Genomic DNA, 20,882 nt, shown 5'->3' on the forward strand with positions numbered 1-20,882 from the left:
GTTACTCAATCGAAATTGCATGCTTGCTGGAGACAGCTGGGGACAAACCGACGGCATCGCGGTTCTGCCCGTGGATCACTCGGGGTCTGGTCGGTACAGAGACCCACGCTGAAATGGAGATTAATCGCCGTGCTGACTGCTATCTCATTCGACCGGGCATTTTTGTACTGCCCGCCGGCTTCACGCTCTTCATTACCCCGGCCTCCGAAGCGGTACGAAACAATCGGTCGTTGGAGCATTCTGACAGAGGGACTCATGTCAGCTCAATTCATTTTAGGTTGACAAGGAGCCCGTCGCCGGTTATCGTGCTCGTGAGACGCCCCGCAAGGATTTCCTTGGCCAAAGGGATATTGGGGTCGAAAATTCGAGAAGTACGGTCGACACCCGGCACTTAGCTGCATTGGGATATGTCGGCATCCTGCGTCTAGCTTTGAGGTGGTATTCCCGCGAGCATTCAGCTGCACGCTGAAATGTTGCAGAGCGCAGACATACCGCTGTTTCCTGCGGGCTTCGAGGGCCTGCAGAGGCTGAGACTTCGAAACGCTTTGGAAATTCTGCCTCGATGATAGGAAAGGAGAGCCTTGAAGCAGGCTATCTGGTTGCTTGAAGTCAGCATTTGGCCACACCTCGGCCTGAACAGAACAGCACGGACAGTGGTACAACCGGCCGAAAGCATTTGGACAGTGCCCCCGCAAGCCCACCCAATACAAGGGCAATTCCGCGTAGTGGCTGGCATTTTGGGTCTGAATCGTGGCGTCCTTAGACGCATCCTTAGACAGAGATCTCCTTTGTCTTGCGGCCAGTCCGCGGGAGCTCGCCCCCAAGCCGCCTTGCTTGGCCAGGTTCGCCGTCGCCTATTGGAAGTGGCTGAATGGCACATCCGCGATCGCAACTTTCAACCCACCCAACGGGTTAGCCTCAAGCGGCGTTCATTCGGACGTGTCTCTGACAGCATCACGGCCATTGGCCGTGCTCAACGAGTGGCTTATCGGATGGCACCAGCACGGGTTGGTGGAAGGCCGTTGGAACATGCACCATGCTTCTACGGCGTTAGTCTTCCACCCGCGGCACAGCTCTCCCCAGCTTTGCTCTTTGCCTCACACACAGCTGGCCAAGCTGGCGTTGGTTGCTTGGCTAACCATGGCGGAACAACGAGGGCATCCGCGATGGCGGACGATGAAGCCTTTGACCTGAGGGCGATGTGGACCGAGGGACATCGGAAGACTGCCCGGTCGCGACCCAGGGCCACAGCGAGTTGGCGACAGCCTGCGACTCTCACCGCGGCCTTTCCGAAAAGGGGGAGGGCCAGGCCGATAGGACACTCGAAAACAAGCACGATGATTGGTGGTCTGAGTCAGGACTCGGTCGTTGGCGTCTTTTAGGCCGGCCAGGTCACTTTCACACCTTCTTAATCCAGAACAGTGGTGGCACCATTGTCACAATTCCCCGCCTCCTGGCCACCCTGGAAATTGGAATTGCTGCTGGTTGTTGTGCGCTTCAACCACATTCCCACAGCCCTATCACAGAATGTCGACATGCTTTCTGCCGCCCATTGGACAAACATGGGACGAAATCCCGGGGGTCTCCTGGACGTCTCTGTGCAGGCCCTGGAGAAAGAGGCTGGACGCAGTAGGGCGCGCTGGAACGGCGATGAACAACGAGGGAGAGTGTCCGCCGCGATGAGATTCTTACCCACTGAACCAACCACAGGATGAACCAACCGACCTGCTGCCCCAGCTTCGCCAGAAGCCATGTCCATGTCTTCGATAGCAACCCGTCCCTCCCACTCACCACGCCCAACCCAACCCTTCCCCCCATCCGAACTGCTCAGGTCCCCCCAATCTCCTCTTGCTCCTCTCGGTCAAATTGCCAGCCAGCGCCCGTTCCGAAGCAACAAGAGTGGTCGTGAATGGTTCCCCATTCGTTTAGAAGACGCCCGGACGGCTAGACTACCAGAACTTCATTGGCCATGTAACGCTTCTTTCCCCCCCTTTGCGCAGCTCCACGGACCCAGCTGCTGCTCTGTTGCTGGAGAGGCCCTCTTATCACTGGAAAGAGCCCCGAGGGGACGGGATACGGGCTTGTTCTACCCATGTGCCACGCTCGCTTTCCTTGTTGAGGAAATTACGCGAAGGAACTTTTGCCTGCAGCTTTCACCACACGGGGGAACTTGGCGACCGCCGACCAATACCAGCGCAACGGCGGAAAGTGGTCTTCGTCGAGTGTCGGAGAAGAGCCCTACCAAAACGACCTGGTGTGCTTGCTGCTGTCTGCCTTTTCGTTCCTCGAGCTACTGACGGCTCCCTGATCCCCATATCTCTCTTCCTCCGTGGACGCAGACTGCAGGAGAGACAACTTTGCCTGCCGTCCGCCGCCTGTTTTGACCCGTCCAGTCCAGCGCAGCCCAGGTCCTCCCGCCTTTCTTCCAGTGGTTTTGTTCCTGTCCATGTCCTAATCCGACGTGTCAAGCCAGAGCAGCCAGAGCCTGACCTTTCCCGACCAGCGCCAGTCCAACCGTCTCAGGCCCTTCACTCACTCTTTAATCTTTTCGAACCCATCGGTTACCACACTGGACCATGACGCTTTCTCTTCTGCCGCTCTATTTTTAACTTGGCAGCTAGAGACCCAGAGAGACCTTCTCTTTTATGTGGCGACGATCATGGGCACTTTTGTTTGGTCTCCTCCCACGCTCTCGTCTTTCATTTGAAGGTCCAGTGGCACCCCCTCCAACCGCACGGCAATTGATGCTTGCCTTGCCACAGGCAACGCGCTGGGCTTCTTGGATGAATCGCATTCGACGACACGAGGCACCTGTCCTACCGAGGAGCTTTGACTCGTCCGAGTCTTGAACTCATCAGCCCGCAGTCCGGTCCTCTGCTCTATCGGAGGACGGGACGCGGCCGAGATGTTCAATCATTCTGGGGACAGGCCCCGCGGTGCTCCCTCAGGTTCAGGATATGGGGGCAGTCAACACGGCCTCACTCTCAATACCTCTGGCCAACAATGGCCAAGGTTTGGCATGCCGCAAGGCATGGTCGGCTCTTCTCAGACATGTCCGCCTCCGCAGCAACAGCATCAGCAACAGTCACAGAGGGATTTCTCGTCGACCATGGAATGGGCTTCACCGGGCGCGCAGCAGACGCGCTTCAATATGGGCTCCTCGATGAGCCACGCACCTCAGCAGCAACAGCAGGAACAGCAGAACGATGGCATGGAACTTGACGAACTGAGCCCGGCCGGGCCTGGTGTCTCGAACTTGATCGCTCGTTTTGAGGGGATTCGCGCTGCACCGCCTAGCAGTAGCAAGGTCATGAGTCCGATGGGTTCCGTGGCAAGCCCGACAGTCACGAGCCCTTCATCGGCACACTTTGGCAGCATGAACGGCAGCATGCATAGCTCAACAAACATGAGTTCTTCTGGCATGAGTAGAATCACAAGTCCTGTCGTCAACAGCCCAGCAACGCCCAATTATTTTCGTGCCCCGGAGTCATTTCGTCCACCAGTGCCACGAAGTACCAAGCCTGTGTTGGGTCGCGCACCGTCTAACATTCCATTGTTCACGCCGGACCAACAATTCGGTGATGGGAACAATCGTTCAGGTCCTTCAAACTCCGCCGCGCAACCTCAACTACAACCTCAACCTCGACAGCAAATTCAACATCAACAGCAGCTGCATTTGCAGTCGCAACCTCAGTCTCAACCTGCCCCTCAACCACCCGCTCAACCTCAGCCAGTCGTTTTCAGCTCACGGCAGAACAACCTGACTTCAACAGCGAACGCCTTCAGCTCACAGCAGAACAACCTGACCTCAACAGCGAACGCTTTTAGCTCACAGCAGAACAACCTGACTTCATCGTCAAATACATTTACCTCACAGCCAAGCGACTTTGACTCGTTAAATCCGTTCGGCTCACAACAGAACAATTTTAATTCAACACAAAATGCCTTTAGTCCACCGCAAAATACATTCAGCCCTCCTCCGAATGCTCTGAATGCCTTCAGTCCGCCCCCTCAACCTTTCAGTCCAGGCCCATTCAGCCCGGCACCCACACCGTTCAGCCCGGCGACATCAAGCTTCAGCCCAGCACCCACGCCCGCCCCGAGCTTTGTGCCCCCGACCCCGAGTGGAATGCAGACACCATTCGGCCCTCCACCTCCCACGTCGTTCCGGGTATGTGCCAACACGGCAGCCAAAAGCTTATTTTCTAACGTCGTGCAGGGCCAAGCTCGACAACCAAGCGTCGCACCCAGTGTTGCCCCCAGTGTCGCGCCTACACCCAAGCCTTCGACGGGCGCCGGTAGTCGACCATCTCGCGAGCAGGTGCCTGCCGAGGCATGGGAATCATTTAAACTAACCATCAAACAACTGTACTTGGAAGAAAGACGGCCTCTGAAGGAAGTCATGCAAATCATGGCTGACCAGTATGGCTTCCAGGCAACGTACGTCAGTCGGCTTCTATATGTTGAAACTCATGCTCACAATCACAGGCCCAAGATGTACAAGACACGGTTTTCGCAATGGGGATTTGTCAAGAACAACACCGAGGACGAGGTCAAAAGACTTTTATCAATGAAGTTTCAGCGCGACGCCGAGGGCAAGGTATCCGAATTCGTACGCAACGGCAGAGTGGTCAACCTGGGCACGTATCTCAAGCGCAAGGGAGTGACGGAGTACGATCTTGTCGATTTCGAAACGCCTGCTCAACTTCCGTCGTACGTGCGATGTCGTACCCCGACACCGCCGCCCGCTCCGGGTTATCTGCAGTCACCAGATCTAGTCAGAGCGCAGGAGACAGTTGTTGCGAACATGAGGAAGGCCTTCTTGCACTGTCGCCAGTTCGAAGTCGAGACGGATCGGCAGATTGGATGGACGTCAATCATGCTTTGGGGCGCCGGATCGAGCGACATGTTTACTGACGCGAACAAGAAATTCGAGATGGGCGAGCACGATGCCGGCGGACACTTGCTGATGAGGGCATTCAAGCGCTTAGAGATGGATCTCAAGCAACTGTCGCCACAGGGCATCAAGGAGTTACTACTTGGTATGGTGCACCGTGACGCCGGCATGATGACTGCACTTTGCAAGTACCTCGCGGCCTATTCGACGACCAACTTTGAGCGATCTCATCCGCTCCGACAGACGTTCTCAACTCTTTACGAAGTCCAGCAGAAGCACGGTCCGATCACGCTTTCCGAACTCATTTGGGGTTGCATCCCAACCATTGCCGAAGAACTCGAAGCTATCTATGGCAGACGCCACCCCTATGTGGCCCGCACATGGATCGACCTTGCCATCTTTTACAACCATGCCAACCCCGAAAGACTCGAGAAGCTTCTCGCCGAGCTTCAGCCGATGCGTCGACAAATAGCTGGACGATACGGACAGGGTAGCGCGGAGGACCTGTCTCTTCGATACGCTGTGGTGCAGTTGTTGCAGGCAGCGTGGCCTAACGGCGATACGACTCGACTAGAGGCATTGGATCTGTGGAACACGATGAAGGACGCCGGCCTCGTCTTCCCGGTTCGCGGCGCGGAGCACAACACATTCTGCTTTCACAGTCCATTGAAGGTTGATCCGTGGGACAGACGATGCAGAGACCGATATGACGTTGGTGTGCAATTTTTTCAGCAACATTGCGGCATCAAAGTATTGCCGTATTTCGAGGAGGATATGCATTACACGGAGCACGCTCCCGATTCGCATTCCGCCTTGGCAGCAGCCTTGGGGCACATGGCCCCCTCCAAGTTCTCGCTCATCTAATGGCGTCTACCATGCAACTATTATTTTCCCATCTTCGAAGGCGATAAAACGAGCGACACATATACCCCCTACGAGTCACGGACAAGTGGCATTTTATTTTATTTTTATATTTTCATTTTATTAATACGACAAGAGATGCTACGATGCGACGGCCGCAAAAAAAAGCAACCGCCACTTCGACAGGCGCAGGCGATTACCCGGGTTGTCAGGATGGGATCAATGATACCTCAAGAAGCGGGCGAGAAGGGATTGGAAATATTTGGAGTATTTGGGTCAGGGCATAACGTCATGAATGTGTATCATGGCCGGCGTCTGGGGTTTTCCGATTCCAACACAGCAGCGAGCACACGCATTTCTGGAATGACATTGTACAATAGCATCGATCAGCGAAGGAGGAAGATGACGCGATACCACGATACGAGAGAGGCGGGAGGGATGAGATGAACGGAGAGAGATGAAACGACCAAATTTTGGAAAACACGATATTCCCCCGACATGAAGGACCAAATGGTGATGCCGACAGGTTTGGCGATGAAGTGAGATTGAAAGACCGAGGATGATGTGGGGAGGATGAGCAACGCCAAACCGAATCTGACGCGATAAGAAACCAACCAACCGAACCGAGTGCCCTGATCAGGCTGATCTGCACACCTTCAGGCCCGGACACGGAGCTGAGGGGAACATTTCCGATTGCCCTGTCCGCGGCGCGATAAGGGGATTTCCACTCTGCCCAAGCATTTCCTCTCGTCTATTTCGTCTATTCGTATGGGCTACTCCGGACGGTCCCTGGGCCGTATGCATGCAGCACCCAGCAACATGCAGATGCAGTGGAAGGGTGGTGGGTTTTCAGTTGATGCCACGACTGAACGGTACCACGTTCAGCTGCTTATGTTCCTTGGCTTTCCTTCGCCTGGCTCTTGGCTTTGGGACGTCAGGTCGCTTTCGGTTTCTCAGTCTTTCAGCGCCATATTTTGCGAGTAACAGTTCTCGTCAAGGCTTCTTGACAACATCATCAGAAGCTCATGGCGGCGGTATTGTCGGAAGAGTCAACTATGCCGACTCAATGCTGTCTTTTCCGCCAGTTCGGTCGCCAAGGCGGGGAACGGGAGTGCCGTCGGCCCAAGTTGGAGCGCGAAACTGGGCCCCTTTGCAGGGCATCGCTGCCAGAAAATGTTGATGGAGGGGTTCAGCCCCGGCGCGCGCCTTTCTCTCTCTCCACTGAGGGGTCCATGTTGACGGAGTTGAGCAGAGTCTAGACACCACCTCCAGTGCTAGGAAACAAAACAATGGAAACTGATCAATTCCCAGCCTGCCGACCGGAAATCCCGGGCACAGCCGGGGCTCGACGTTGCCTCCCAAGTTGACGTGCGCTTCCAACATTGACGTTGAAATGCTAACAATTGTCCTCCTTCCTCTTTGTCTCTTCTCTCCCACGCGCTCCCCACGCTTCACGTCCAGTTCCTCTTACGCATTGAATTGCGCTGATTCGCGACCGCCTCGCATGGCAGGGGTGTCACAGCACGAGCCAAAATAAAAATGAGAAATAGCAGCTGGCGTGAGATGCGCCCGGGATGACGAGATGCAAGCAAGGCAACATGGGCGAAATCGCGACTCGCGAGTTGGCGCGCATGTTTGGTACCGAGATGTTCAGCGTTGTTCTGTCATTTCGGGGATCGAGCCTTTTTCCTTCGCACTACTTTTTTTAGAGGGTGATCCCCGTCCATACTGATCCCTTTTTTTCTCGCTCGTCTCTGATTCTCTATCTTATCTTTTGACATCTAGACCTCGGCCAAATCGTCTTTTTTCCCTTCTCTTCGTCTATCTGTCTGTGCACATGTGACGTGGGTCACTTACGAGGGTTCATCCAGGCTCTGACAGATACCTTCACTGCAAAAAAACGATCGTGCGCAGATTGATATGAGATGAACTCTCAAACTTTCTCTCCCAAAGCCCGCGGAAATTCCTGATTCCTCCAACCACTCCGAGACCATCCTAAATGAAAACTATCCATAACTCTAAAGCTCCCTTCACCCAGTCAGGATCTAACGGAACCATCTCCGCGGGCAAATCGCATGTCCCGTCTCCCCCTGATTCCTGACTCTCGACTGCCGGCCGCCCGTCTGAATTTTTGCGTAGCACGGAGTGAGTGGCCAAGCACCTAGCACCTAGACATCGGCTGCTTCCGGGGGAGTTTCGCCCGCCGGCAACCACCGGCGGCGGGCTGGGTCACGCTTGGCGCTGCTAGCTGGGCTGAGTTAGTGACTTGTGACTTGTGAGTAGTGAGTTGTGTGTGTGCGTCGTCCTGGGAGATCGATCGGCTTGGGCTGGGCCTTTTCTTCAACTGGCAAATGGGGCATTGATCTGCGGGCGGTTTTGGTGGTTTCATTACTGATTGAGCGAGAATTGCTACGGGGTTTGCCGGTTGATTGGGGTGGTGGTGGTGGCAAGTTTTCGGGCTGAGAGGCGGCCTGGCACGGGTGGGATGCCGATGTGGGGACGAGGCCGGTCCGAGGTGTTTGGTGTGGTTGAACGTCCCGGGAGGATGGGACATCGTGATCGATGGCAAGTTTGAGGCTTTGGTGGTCACATTGATAATGCGTTGTTTTACAATCTGCGATGCCCGTTGTCTCACCCTTTCGAGACCGCCTGGCTTTCCTGTGTCGGCAGAGTGATCATTATCGTCCATGTCATCGTCCTTATCATTGTTGTCGCCGTCACCTCTAGTATAACTCTCATCTCTGTCATTACTATAGTCCTTGCTACCGTCATTACACTACTGTCATCGTTGTCACTGTCGTGCGTATGGTCCCAAAAGGTGTAGGGCAAAGAAATAATAAGGAGTCCATAGCAAAAATAAGGGGCCTAAAGTTTCCGACGCAGTATACCCTCTTGGGATGCATGCAATGGAAAGTTCTGCTTGGAGGAACACCATGCATATGAACAAACATGCTTTGGACGATGCCAATTCCTTCACTAAAGCATGGACCCTTGTGATCTAGTAACTGTCTCCGCGATCGGAACTTTGAACCAGCCTATAACACGAAACACCGGCTTTGGCTTCATCGATAACGTCTCATTTGCTGCTTCTCATAAATTCGCTGAAAATATCATCGGCGCACGAAAAATGAAACCCATCGGAGCGTGAAAAACTAGAACTCTTGGATCCCATGCCTCCGAAGTTGAAACTGCTTTGACTGGCCCTTGGTGCGCTTGGCTCAGGCTCAGGTGACTTCGTTGGAGCATGGGACGTTCGGCGCTCCGAATTGACCCCAGGAGGCTGACCTACTGAAGAAGAATTCGGCGCAGGAGGAGGCTTCATCCCTGGCGGAGGTAATTTTGTCGATTGTAACGAGGGTCTCGGTCGTTGCGGCACCTTCGGATTATCGAAAGGCCACATTAGCATGATGATGCGGGAGCCTGGTCTGACCAGATCACTCCACAGGCTAGGCAGCACGATGACTGTCTCTTTGATGTCCAACACGAGGTCAAAGTGTCCCTCAGAAACATGCGGTCCAATAATATCCACATGCAAGAATGCCTCTTTAAGCAGATTGTGTACATCCTATAAATCAGAATGGCAAGAGTCAGCAAACCTCAAGCGAAAAGCAGCGACTGGCAAAGGGCCAGAACCAGAACTACGACGTACCTTCCACGTTTTGGCTTTATTATAAGGAAAGACGAACCTTCTGCTCATAGCATCTTTCAAATATATGTTCTCCTCCTTGTCTTCCCGCATGGCTGGTACGAGAGGAGCGGCTTCTTTGGCCTGTTCCTTTTTTTGCACGCCTTGGATCTCGTCTTCAGTGAGGTTCGTCCATTCTGCTAGAAGCTCGTTGACAACGTCCTTACGTCCAGCAGACTTCTGCAGAGTTGTTCCAAGGCTTGCTAGCTGGAGTTCCGTTGAAGTAGCAGAATGTTTCAATCCCCTGCCTTCAGAGTCTTCCTGAGAGTCGGATCCAAACTCTCTGTTTGCTTCCAAGGATTCTGCATATGATGAGAAGACTGTACGGTACAGCCATGCCGCCGTGTCGTTTTGACCGCCATTCCATAAAACCAACTGACTCTGCGCTCTTTCTGTTGAAGTTGACTCGTCTTGTTTTTCATCTTCTGAGCTCGAGCCCGTTTCTTCCGTAGAAAGGGTCGCGACTGTCGTGAGTTCCCGGAGAGACTGGAACGAGGCTTCAACAGTATTCTCAACCTGGTGACGGGCGAGATCTCGGTCGGATTTCATCTCTTCTTCTGTCACAGTTTCTTGGCTACTGTCGGGCAGAGTAAGCCTTGCTCTGGTTAGCTGCTCATCCGTCGTGATACCCATGACCTCAGTTACTCACTCATTTGCCAGACGAATCTGCACGGCGAGCATCATAGTTTGCAGAACCATGTTGATTGCGCTCTTGTGTGCCTCGATCTGATACAGTAGCTGGACACTGGTCGACCGACGGAAGGCCCATTTAAGACGTCCGACCCCGCTTCCTACGTCTATCAGGTCACTGATGGAGCCATGAATCTTTGCGATTCTCTTCATTGCTGAGCGAATGTTTCTCAGCAACTTTCGCCGATAAAGAGAAGTCCCCTCTCGAAGCACTCGTCGTAGCTCGCCCAAGGTGATTGAAAGGTCCGCAATGCCCCGCGCGATGTCGGCTACCTCCTTCGGCGCGCCACGAGCGGAGGAAACGAGTCCATAGATCGCCTTGGAGAGCGAGGCTCCGGCTTGGGATATACCAGCTATGCTTGCGATCAACGATAAAGGATCCATGATATCCTCGGAAATGGTAGTGGTAGTGGTGAAGAGGTCGTGAGATGGTTATGTGACACGAGGCAAAAATGCAGTACGAGGCATTTTTATGGTAAGCCAGGGTGCATAAGACCATTCCTCGCGGGGTATCTGTGTGACAATGAGCGAGCCTTGCCGTAAGCCTGCTGACTCTTGGGAGGCCTGCAACTGCATTATGATGCATCGCCGGCCAATGAGGCGGCCGGGCGGTTGGCCGGGGCCGCAACGCGAATGCGCGCTGCGGCACCGAGAAACACTTTAGCTACCGGAAGAAGCATACAATTAATACCAGAAATTTCAAAACAGTACATAGGTACTATTCTCCAGGCCTCCAAATTTGATTAAATGTTTTTTTCCAATTGTCGGAAGTGACAAAAAGATTGACCTCACTGAGTAAGAAAGCCGTGAGCCGTCAGGGGGACAAAAAGATGCGCCGAGGGGGAATCGAACCCCCGGCTCCCCGACGCTGCTTGATGGCAACGGAGAATTTTACCACTAAACCATCGGCGCTGTGATGATGTTCTGTCGTTGTGGACGTGGTGGGTGACGAGGCTCGCGGAAATCATGTTGTTGAGCGTTGCGTGGGTCGTTGTGGGGGTTGAGGGCTCAGAATCGTGCTGTTGTAGAGACTTCTCCGTCCTACCCCTTAACCAAAGCCTAGGTTTCTTTTCCGATTATCCGCATAATTTTCCTCGGAGTCTACTGAGCGAAAATCGATGAAATCGATCGTCATGCGTTATCCCAAGACTCGTTGGCTACCGTGGGCGGGGTTGGGAAGACACAAGCCTGACCGGTGATTGTCTAGCCACTCTCCTCCTGGCCTGATAATTGCGGCCTCTTGGGAGTGTGATGTCACTTCGAACAATTAGACAGCCAATTGCCGTGGCCCTCTACGTACTCCATGCAGATAGGGCTTTTTCAAGCAGGCTGTGCCGTAGGCGACGATGGCAAGGCACTTCTTTTGGCTGACATGCATAATGGCGCCTACCCCTCATAGAAGGCGCTTAGCATCTTGCCCCGAAATTCACATTCAATCACTGGCAGTTTTACTCTGCTGTTCTCAACAGTCGCGGTTCGCTCGAAAACGCTTCTTGATTATTTCGTATACCCACCAGCGGTTAACATCGATTGCGATACATGAAAGTTGTTGAGGGTGGCTCCAGTCATTATAGCCGATTAATTGGCCATGGATCCCTTCTCGGCAGCTGCCGGAGTAGCTGGCCTTATATCTTTGGGCATCGAGGTTTGCAAAGGTCTTGATGCGTATTGTCGGAACTACCGGAGCAAAGACAGCGAGATCCTCGCCCTTAGTCGACACGCCAAAGAATTAGAAACTTTTCTTGACATGATCGAAAGCCGCATGAAGGCATATTCCGAGGTTGACCAAGCTCTAGCAACGACATTGGAAGATTGCCATGCTACATGCAACATGTGTCTGCAGGACTTCGCAGCACTCAACACCAAGTATGCTCGTCCGAAAGCTGTTCCAAGCTTCAGGAAGCAGGGTAAGGCATTTGTACGACAAATCCAATTTCCGTTTCAGAAGGACAAGTTCGATGGCCTCAGATCCCAGATGCTCCAATTTCAAAAGGCTCTTTCAAGCTGCTTGATTTTGATGAACTAGTAAGTCCCAACATCGAATAGGGGTGGAGCCATTCTGACATTTCGGTAGTGATCGCACGATGGAAGTTCTTCATACTACTGTCTCAGAAGCTGCGAAGATCTCATCTGCTATCATGTTGCAGGGACAAAGAACAGCGGATCAAATATCCTTTTTGCTACCCCACATGGATAAGAGCATAGACGAAAAGTTGAGCAAACTTGAGCAATTGGTTTTGGCACGCTCTAAAAGAATGGAAGGACAAATGGCCTACCCTCATATCCAAGAACAACAGGCAATAGTTCAGGGAGTTGATCGGCACGGTTTCATCTCGGATGACAATGCATTCCATCATGACCGACTATCCACAGAAAGATCCGTATATGGAATCAACAGGGCAAAGGGAACACGTTTCTGGAGCTACCAACAGCTTGGAAAGTGCAACCCAAGCACGATCCCAAATCTCGGCTGCAATTGCAGATGCAAAATGACAAGAAGTCAATTTGGCTTTCGAAGCTTCGACATACTGGAACATCAAGAACAGTGTCCTCTTTCCTTCCTGAGCATGAGAGGTCAAGTGATTTCTGGCAAGGCAAGGATTTTCAGCACCCTTTTAAGTTGGAAGGTCAGCGTTCGCTATTCCCAATTCTTCCTACGGAATTTCCAGGTGCAACCAAACTTCACAATGACAGCAATTGTTGCTCATGACAGTCCTGCATTTCAGATTCTAGAGTCATTGAAAGGCTTTGACGACAAGATGACAGAAAATGAGACAGAGACAAAATTATTGCTGATGATTAGAAGCCTGCACCAGCTCTTCATGAATCACGAAGCTTGGCCAACAGACATAACGGATACAGACCAAAATCTTCTCCATGTACGTTTCATCTGAAATTTACATAGTGAAGTTCCATTAATTTTGAATCAGCGAGCTTGCTCCTTATTTTCGACCTATGAATGGCCCAGTTACAAGGCTCACCTCTTTGTCAAGCTTTTGGCGGCCTTGGTGTCCATGGGGGTTCCTATCAATGGAGATGGAAGGGGAGGGTAAGTGAAGGGTGTGCCCGAGTACATGGTCAGTTTTTGGAGTAACTGACGAGTTCCAAAGCACCCCGTTGCGTTGGTTTTTGTTGTGCCGCGAATTCATGGGAAGCCCAAGATTGCTGCCAACAACGAACAACAGCACTGATTACGTCGAAGTTTCAGGGTTTTTCGCCCGAGAACTAATGTCGCTAAACGCAGTTTATTCAGAGAAGCTCGAGCTTGATCGTTGCTCATCATGGGCACTACTAGGTCTCTTCCCTTTTTTGGGGGGCGCCTTGCACTGTATGTATGAAAAAGGTGCTTTTAACTCGCGAGCCTGGATTCTTCTGCTTACATTCTAAAGGCTTCGATTATGGCGAGTTGTCATCGGCTTTGATTCGAAGATCAGAAGTTGAGGTTCGCCAGCTACTAGGTCAGTCATCGGAGTACATGTTTGAAAGGGGCCATCACGAGCAGACGCCGTTACATATCTCCGTTTACTGGCCCCAAGGCTTGGCAATACTGTTCGAATTGGCCAAGGATGCATGCGCATCTCTCATTGATGCGACAGACTCGGCGGGTCACACACCGCTGCAATATGCCATTTACTGGGCCAATACCGAGTCGGTTGCGCTTTTTCTTGAGCAGAATGCGACGGTTAATCTGGAGGATACGTCTGTTTATGTTCCCTTCCTCGACGTTGAGCGCACCAGAGAGAGGCGGAAGGGGACTTACGACCTTCTGACGAGGGTTCTTGTGGACCGCAGAACAGAAATGCTTCGGCACGCTCTCGAACACCTTCCCGAATCAGAACTGATTCGTCTCGACCTGCGGAACATGACGTTTCTCAAAGACACCGCATTTGAAGTTGTGGAGTCTTTTAAGCTCAACCTGGTCCGCACGCCAGCAATATTCGAGAATGTAAGGCCTGGCTCCTTGTATCATGCGCGCTATATGGACGACATCCTGGCAGAAGCTTTGTTCAATGCCGGTTTCGACAGCATTGATTCCTTCTGGAATGGATATACACCACTCATGATCGTCGACAATTTCAGTTTTCGCCGTTACGTAAGACTTATCAACTGGTTCTGTCAAAAACAAGCCAATTTGCTTGCAGTCATCCCCAATATTTCACCATCGTCGTCAACAGTTCCTCCTCCAGACTATCTCGAATTTCGTGCAGTACATCGCGTCGCGAGCATTTTGGGAGATCACACAGCATTCAGACAGCACATAGATATGGCTGGTTCTTCAATTCAGTCCCAGTATACTCTACTACTGCGAAGAATACTCTCAGAGGTGTGTCGAGACCCCTGCCAATGCTACTGTTCGCCTGGGGGCTGCGGCTCAACCTCTTTGTATACGAAGACATGGTACGGGCCTCAGTATAAACTGTCACCTAGAATTAGGCCGTCATTGGAAGACTTGAACATGGTACTCGACTTCTTCTCTAAGCAGGAATACAATGTTCAGGCAGCCTTTGTTCGAGTGTGCACCTTCGATAGGCTGGGAATGCGTCATACCTGCTGTACACATGTTTTGTTTCCATGTCCCTTCGAGAGGCTAGAGTCACGAGCTCCCCTTGTCATACTAATGGATCCTGTGGAAGTCAAGGAAATTCAAGAGGAGGACGAATATTTAGTAAAAGCTTTGGAGGAACTCATGATCGAATTCAAGTCAAGGCTACGGGACAGGCCTCAGTCCTTTCGTGACTTCTGGAAATGGTGGAACAATCGAATGGACGAAATAGATGCGGAGAAAGATCCAATACCGGATGAGGACATTAAGGCAATGGTCGATACCGGTGTTCATCTTGAGGTATAATCAGTGCTCATATCCTTGTGAGAACACGGACTCAAGGAATAAGTAAGAGTTTTGCCATCGGGGCAGACACTTCTGTCTAGTCGGGTGGAGAACTGCCCATGAGATCTCTAATAGTCATTTTCTATTTTCAATAGTTTCATCCCTGCTTCCTTCTCCAAAGCGCTTACTCTCGCTCTTCGTGTTATTGTCATCCCTATCGCCGCCGTCGTCTTTGACATCGTCTTTACCTCGGCTTTCCGGATCATCTTGCCTGTCATCGTTCAGGCAATCGTTTCCGCCATCGTCCCCGTCGTCGTCTATGCCTTCTATTTGCCCGGATGGCCAATCTCAAAAGGAAAGTCCCTATGGGTGTTCTCATGCTTTCCCGATACTTTGACATATTGTCTCCAGACCTCTGCATGGATGATATTGCTTTGATTCCCGTGGTCGTTCCTGCAAAGAGTGGACTTGATTGACGTTCTCCTTTGTCTTCGGCAGCGCCCACCTGTATGGAGTTTGTGGCAAGCTTTTATCCGAAATACTTCGTTATTCGCACGCAACTCAAGGTGGTGGCTCTTTCAAACGACGATTATGTCCGAAGCTCTCGGTATGCGATCTTACAGACTTGCTTGACCGAGATTGCTACATGGCTTGAGCTTCGGATCGTAACATTACCGCCGGTGAAGGTTTACCGGTGGGATGAACTCTTTCAAACCCCCTTGCAACAACCACAACAGATTAAAGTTCACGGAGTTCATCACATTAATGCCCACCCCAACTCCCCCTCCCCTCACCTCCTTTTCCCAACTCAACCCAACTTCAGTCACAACATCACCAAGCGTCACTCGCAATGGTCGCCCTCACTCTCACCCTGCTCCTCGCGACCCTGGCCGCGGCCGCGCCAGGGAAACTCGGCATCGTCGTCGCCCGCTTCAAAGAACCCCTCGATCCCTGGGCGCCGCATTCCAATCTCACCACAATCTACGCCAAAGGCAACGTACCGCAGGAAAACGACATAATCCAGCACTCCTCCTTCCGCTCCTACGTCCCGCTCCCCAACATTGGCCGCGAAGGCCACACGCACCTCTTCCACATCGCCACAAACTACGACACCCTCGACGACGTCATGATCTTCACCCAGGCGGACCCCTTCGATCTCCTCGCGCCCGCCGCCACGACCCCGGACCAGATGATCGAGAAAGCGCTGCAGGTCCCCGCCGACGACGTCACGCCCTTCAACCCGACTTTGTTTCATGACGTCGCGGACTGGACCAAGATTGACTGGAACAGCTCCAAGCAGGCGCTCTGGATCACGGAGAGCCAGAAGAAGACGCTGGCGCTGGCGCCGTACACGCCCGGGCAGTTCTGGACTAGGGTGGTCGGCAGCCGGCACCCACCTGCGATCAGGGCGATGCACGGCGGCACATTTGCCGTGAGGCGGGAGACGATTCAAAGGCTTCCGAGGGTTGTTTATCAGAAAGCGCTGGATGAGTTTGAGAAGGCGAACTCGAGCAACCCTGAGATTGGATTCTTCATGGAGAGGATGTGGGCGCCGATGTTTTCGGACAAGTACAGGTTAGCAGCGGTCGAAAACCCGTGAGGGTGCATCTAGTGCTAGGCAGCGATGGAAAAAGAGACGTTGATAAAAAAGTAGAGGCAAAAGCTTGCGCGAGAAGATCGAATAGAGAACGTATTAGCAACAAAAAGCAAAAGAAACTCCTCGACGGGGAATTGAACCCCGGTCCCCGGCGCATTGTGTTCGATGACAAGCCGATATCCTCACCACTAGACTATCGAGGATTTGCTGATGTGAAAAGCGCAAAGTTTGCACTACATGAACCTTGTACGGGAAAGTGGGGCGGCAAGTCGGCGGAATGTCCACAAACACTAACGCGCAGTCCAAGCCGAATGGCCCCCCTATTTCCCCTATGCTACAGCGACTATTTTTCCTGTTCTTGCGACTGTTGTTTGCGGTAAAGTCGCTATTATTGTTACTGCTGTTGTTACTACTATTATTACTACTATTGTTGTCGTCTATCGTCGTTGTCATCTATCGTCGTTGTCATCTATCGTCGTTGTCATCTATCGTCGTCGTCCTCCTCCTCTGTCGTCGTCCTCTGTCGTCGTCCTCTGTCGTTGTCCTCTGTCGTTGTCCTCTGTTGTCGTCCTCTGTCGTTGTCCTCTGCCGTCGTCCTCTGTCGTTATCCTCTATCGTCATCCTCTATCGTTGTCCTCTGCCGTCGTCCTCTACCGTCGTCTATCGTCGTCGTCTATCGTCGTCGTCTATCGTCGTCCTCCATCGTCGTCCTCCATCGTCGTCCTCCATCGTCGTCCTCCATCGTCGTCCTCCATCGTCGTCCTTGTCAAAGTTACCCGGCACACAGGAAATCTAGTCGTTTAGACACAGGAAAATTTAGCGGTCTCAAGCCGAAAAGGCATAAGTCGTAGGCGCCTTTCAATTGTATTCATTTAAGTTCATTAAGTGCTTCAAGCCTCAGAAGAAAACCAATCGTTCCCCTCGTGAACGCACAGTCTTTGCTGCGCTGCCAAATGCATGACAATCGCTCCACCCCAACGCCAATGCAGAACCCATCCCGGTATTACTCCGCTTGCCTAAACCGGCACCGCTCTCTCTCATGAGTGTCTCTGTACCATTTTGTGGTCAACTGTTTCGTGCAAGGAAAGTTCCTGCACTGGTAAGGTTGTCTCTTCTCGCGCGTGAACGCACACCCCTCGCGGATGTGCTTGTTGCGGTTGCTGACGCTGGAAAACGTCTTGGTGCACTGCGGCGTCGGGCACGGCAGCCTACCACCCCGAGCCATGTGGTCGCGCGACGACTGCCTGGAGGCTGTTGAGGCGATGCTACTGCAGAGACTGTCAGCGCTGTTCGGGCGGGGTAACAAATCCGACGATGAGAACATACCTGATGCTGGATGACGAGACGTTGCGGCGCATTCCTAGCGTGTTCAAGGAAGAGAAGCTGCTGTTCGGGGTGATGCCGGCTTCTGACCCGTATGCAGGTGATGGTGGGACGATGGATGGAGTGGCTGATTGAAAAGGGTCTGGCTTGGGGGTGACGAGGACATTGTGCATCGCGAGGTACTCTGCCAGCAGGGTATATGAACGGGCGTATCCGGGAAGGGTCCCGGAGATTGTTTGAAGAATGCGGGTTGTCGAGCCGTGAAGACCTGCAACATTGTTAGCTCTGTGGCTATCAAGGAAGTTGAGTTTCGCTCACCGATCACCAAAGAGAGAACGACAGAGAATGCGACCGAGGCCAACAGCATCATGGTCGAGGACAGCGCATCTTCCCAGCTGTTCGGGAGTGCAGGCGGCGTTCTTGACCCTCCTCTCGCCATCTCCTCAAAGCGGTCCATGTGGAGGAAGTCTGCCCACATGAAGTCGTCTTGTTGCGTCGATGAGGTCGAATGAGCTGCAGACCGCGGTGGAGACCGACCTGGGATGGCCTGGCCTTGGGCGACCCCTTGCCGGCTCTCATGCGTCTCGAACGCCCTCTGAATGGCGGCAAGTCTACTTCCAGAAGCGGAGCTTCGCGATGGTGCAGCTTCCCTTCGTCTCTCAAGCGCCAGAAGGCCTTGGACGAGTCCTTGGAAGTGGTGTAGGTTGCCGAGGTCAAGGTCGCATGATGGCTCGTCTGCGGGAATGAACTCCCACATTTCGTGTGCAACCTCGTCGAACGGTATAAGAGACGAGATGGGCAGAACTGAGCGCCATTTACCAATGTCGTTGCAGAATCTACATTTATATCAGCGTCTATCACTTTAAGGCATTAGCTTTGCCCAGCATTGTCAACGTACTGGTTGAAGATGGCCGCGTCATTCTTGAAAAAGGTAAGGCAAATAGCATTTCCCACCAACAGCGAGTCGACAACCTCGCCCAAAGCCGACGGCGGGCTGTCTTGCATAAGGCCACGGAAGACACTGATGCCACGATACCAAACGCCGTCGCCATCCATGTACTCGTCTTCCAAGTCTCTCAACTCGTCGTAAGTCGAGCGGTTACATACGTCCCGTAGCTTGGAGCACAATTCGTGCATGCTCGTGACAAGATCGCGACCAAGCAAGTGTCTCTGACGTCGCGAGCCTTTGAGCTGCACGGGTTCGTTCCGTAGATTCGACATCGGTCGCCGGAGGGGCCTTTCGGTTGATGTTGACATGCTTTGGTTGACCAACGGGTACGGCGAGAGGGCCTCGTCCCCAGAAGAGAACCCCGCGGCGGACTCAACGGCGTCTGGCTTGCTCACCGTGAAACCAGCATAATGGTCCATGAGACTAAGCTCTGCGAACGAGTTGACAGTGTCCTCCGGTAGGAGTTCTGCTGGCGGGTTGGTGACACCGGATGACAAGAGAATCTGCATGATCTCCGTGTCGTCGTTGAAAAGCGCAATCGCAGCAGCCTCTTGCGCACCATCGGCCATGATGTTATGGCTCAGAATCAAGCGCACAATGTCGGCCTGGCCCCAAAAGGCAGCAGCCGAAAGGGGAGTGAGAACAACACCGCTGCCGGCCTCCTCGCCCTGGTAGACACCCAAGAAAGTGGCCCCTTGTTGGAGGAGCCCGCCGACGTGCTCTGAATGACCGAGCCGGATTGCTACATGCAGGGCGTCGTGGGTTATGTCCGCGAGACATGGCCCTTGCTGGCTGTCTTGTTTGTCCTTGGTCCGTGACGCGAGGTCCAGAACGTAGCGGTAGATGTCCAGACGGCCACAGTCTAGTAGCTTCAGCAGCAGGTCTGGACTCGTCTGCCATTCGATCTCGCCGGAGCGCACGACTGGCTCGCACAGCTCATGCAATGATGAAAGGTCACCGGCAAGGGCGAGTTCGGTAAATCTCGAGCTCAGGGCTTCGAGATAGTGGTCGGGGACTATGTCAGGGATGAGTCCGAGGGAGAAACAGGAGTCTAGGTCATCCAGGCCGGCGTCGACGCTCCTCTGGTGCATATCATGAAGCTGGTTGATAGTTAACAGCCCTTGTGACGGGTGGAGTTGAACACCAACACCGGCATAGAGGGCCCTGTCCAAGAGCAGATCTCGGATGAGAAGGCGTAGCTCGATAGTGGTGGGGTGGTTTGGTGAGATGGACTCGAGGTGCTGCAAATGAGACTTGAGGGTGTTATAGTTGGCCAAGAGGGAAGCAAAGTCGAAAGGGGATGGGATGGCGATGGCGAGAGACTGCAAGAGAGACAGACTGTGGACGTCGAGCTCTATGGTCTTGGCCGGCCTAGACTTGGAGAGAGTGAATGCCGGTTGTGGGCATGGGGAGGAGTGGAGAGGCAGGTAGATGCCTGAGCCGGGTGAGACGGCTTGGAAGATTTCGCCGCTGTTGCCAAGCTGTCAGTTTGTGGCTGGGATGCCGAGCCGTCGAGCCGGACTGCGCATCAGTGACGCTGCAACGGCGGCAGATGTTGGAGGTGAGGTCTCAACTCCGGCACTTGCAGATCCCAAAGCAGTTTGAAGGTGTAACAGGCCAGTTTCTGCTATTCTCATCCGCTCAAAGTGTGCATGACACACCCAAAAAAAGTTGCGGGAATCAAATCCTCCGAGACCGCAAGTTATGAATAGCTATTTGCGTACCTTTCAAATACTTCATTGTAAGCGAAACAGGGAACGTCATCAATGAAGTCGTGGGTTCGTCGAGAGGCACTCCCTCCTGTCCCGTTTATAGGCCATGAGAGAGCACTTGAGTGAGATTTCAGGTTCTCATCAATGTCGGCAAGACGCAGGTTGAGGCCGAGAGATGACAGGGAAGCCATCTCGAAAGCCTAAGGCGGCATTGGTGTCTAGAACGGGGTTCCAAGGATGATAACGGTAGGGTTTACGTCAAATTAGTGGACGAAGGAGGAGTGCATATCACAAAGCGATAGAACAGGATCAGGTTCGGTGCCGTGAATTGTGCGTGAAG

At 52.9% G+C, this 20,882-nt stretch overlaps 4 protein-coding genes across 4 annotated transcripts; 3 read left to right on the top strand and 1 right to left on the bottom strand.

Annotated features, from left to right (window-relative positions):
- Positions 1-3,109: 3,109 nt before the first annotated feature.
- Positions 3,110-5,761, top strand: CGCS363_v008059 (uncharacterized protein; the record flags this gene model as incomplete). Its single annotated transcript, XM_036639908.1, has 3 exons — positions 3,110-4,171; positions 4,220-4,440; positions 4,489-5,761. 3 exons carry the CDS (start codon positions 3,110-3,112, stop codon positions 5,759-5,761), a joined length of 2,556 nt encoding a protein of 851 aa, XP_036494391.1.
- A 5,960-nt stretch (positions 5,762-11,721) lies between these two features.
- CGCS363_v008060 (uncharacterized protein) lies at positions 11,722-14,982 on the top strand (the record flags this gene model as incomplete). The annotated part of the gene is made up of 6 exons (XM_036639909.1): positions 11,722-12,158; positions 12,940-13,012; positions 13,064-13,182; positions 13,244-13,461; positions 13,523-14,226; positions 14,773-14,982. 6 exons carry the CDS (start codon positions 11,722-11,724, stop codon positions 14,980-14,982), a joined length of 1,761 nt encoding a protein of 586 aa, XP_036494133.1.
- An 829-nt stretch (positions 14,983-15,811) lies between these two features.
- CGCS363_v008061 (uncharacterized protein) lies at positions 15,812-16,561 on the top strand (the record flags this gene model as incomplete). Its single annotated transcript, XM_036639910.1, has 1 exon — positions 15,812-16,561. The coding sequence occupies one exon, from the start codon at positions 15,812-15,814 to the stop codon at positions 16,559-16,561; it is 750 nt and encodes a 249-aa protein (XP_036494134.1).
- A 1,000-nt stretch (positions 16,562-17,561) lies between these two features.
- Positions 17,562-20,733, bottom strand: CGCS363_v008062 (uncharacterized protein; the record flags this gene model as incomplete). Its single annotated transcript, XM_036639911.1, has 5 exons — positions 17,562-17,826; positions 17,885-18,149; positions 18,200-18,717; positions 18,780-20,300; positions 20,555-20,733. 5 exons carry the CDS (start codon positions 20,731-20,733, stop codon positions 17,562-17,564), a joined length of 2,748 nt encoding a protein of 915 aa, XP_036494136.1.
- Between the last annotated feature and the right edge of the window lie 149 nt (positions 20,734-20,882).

Source organism: Colletotrichum siamense (genome assembly GCF_013390195.1).
Source record: "Colletotrichum siamense strain Cg363 chromosome Unknown KSG_Cg363_contig05, whole genome shotgun sequence".
NCBI classification, from domain to species: Eukaryota; Fungi; Ascomycota; class Sordariomycetes; order Glomerellales; family Glomerellaceae; genus Colletotrichum; species Colletotrichum siamense.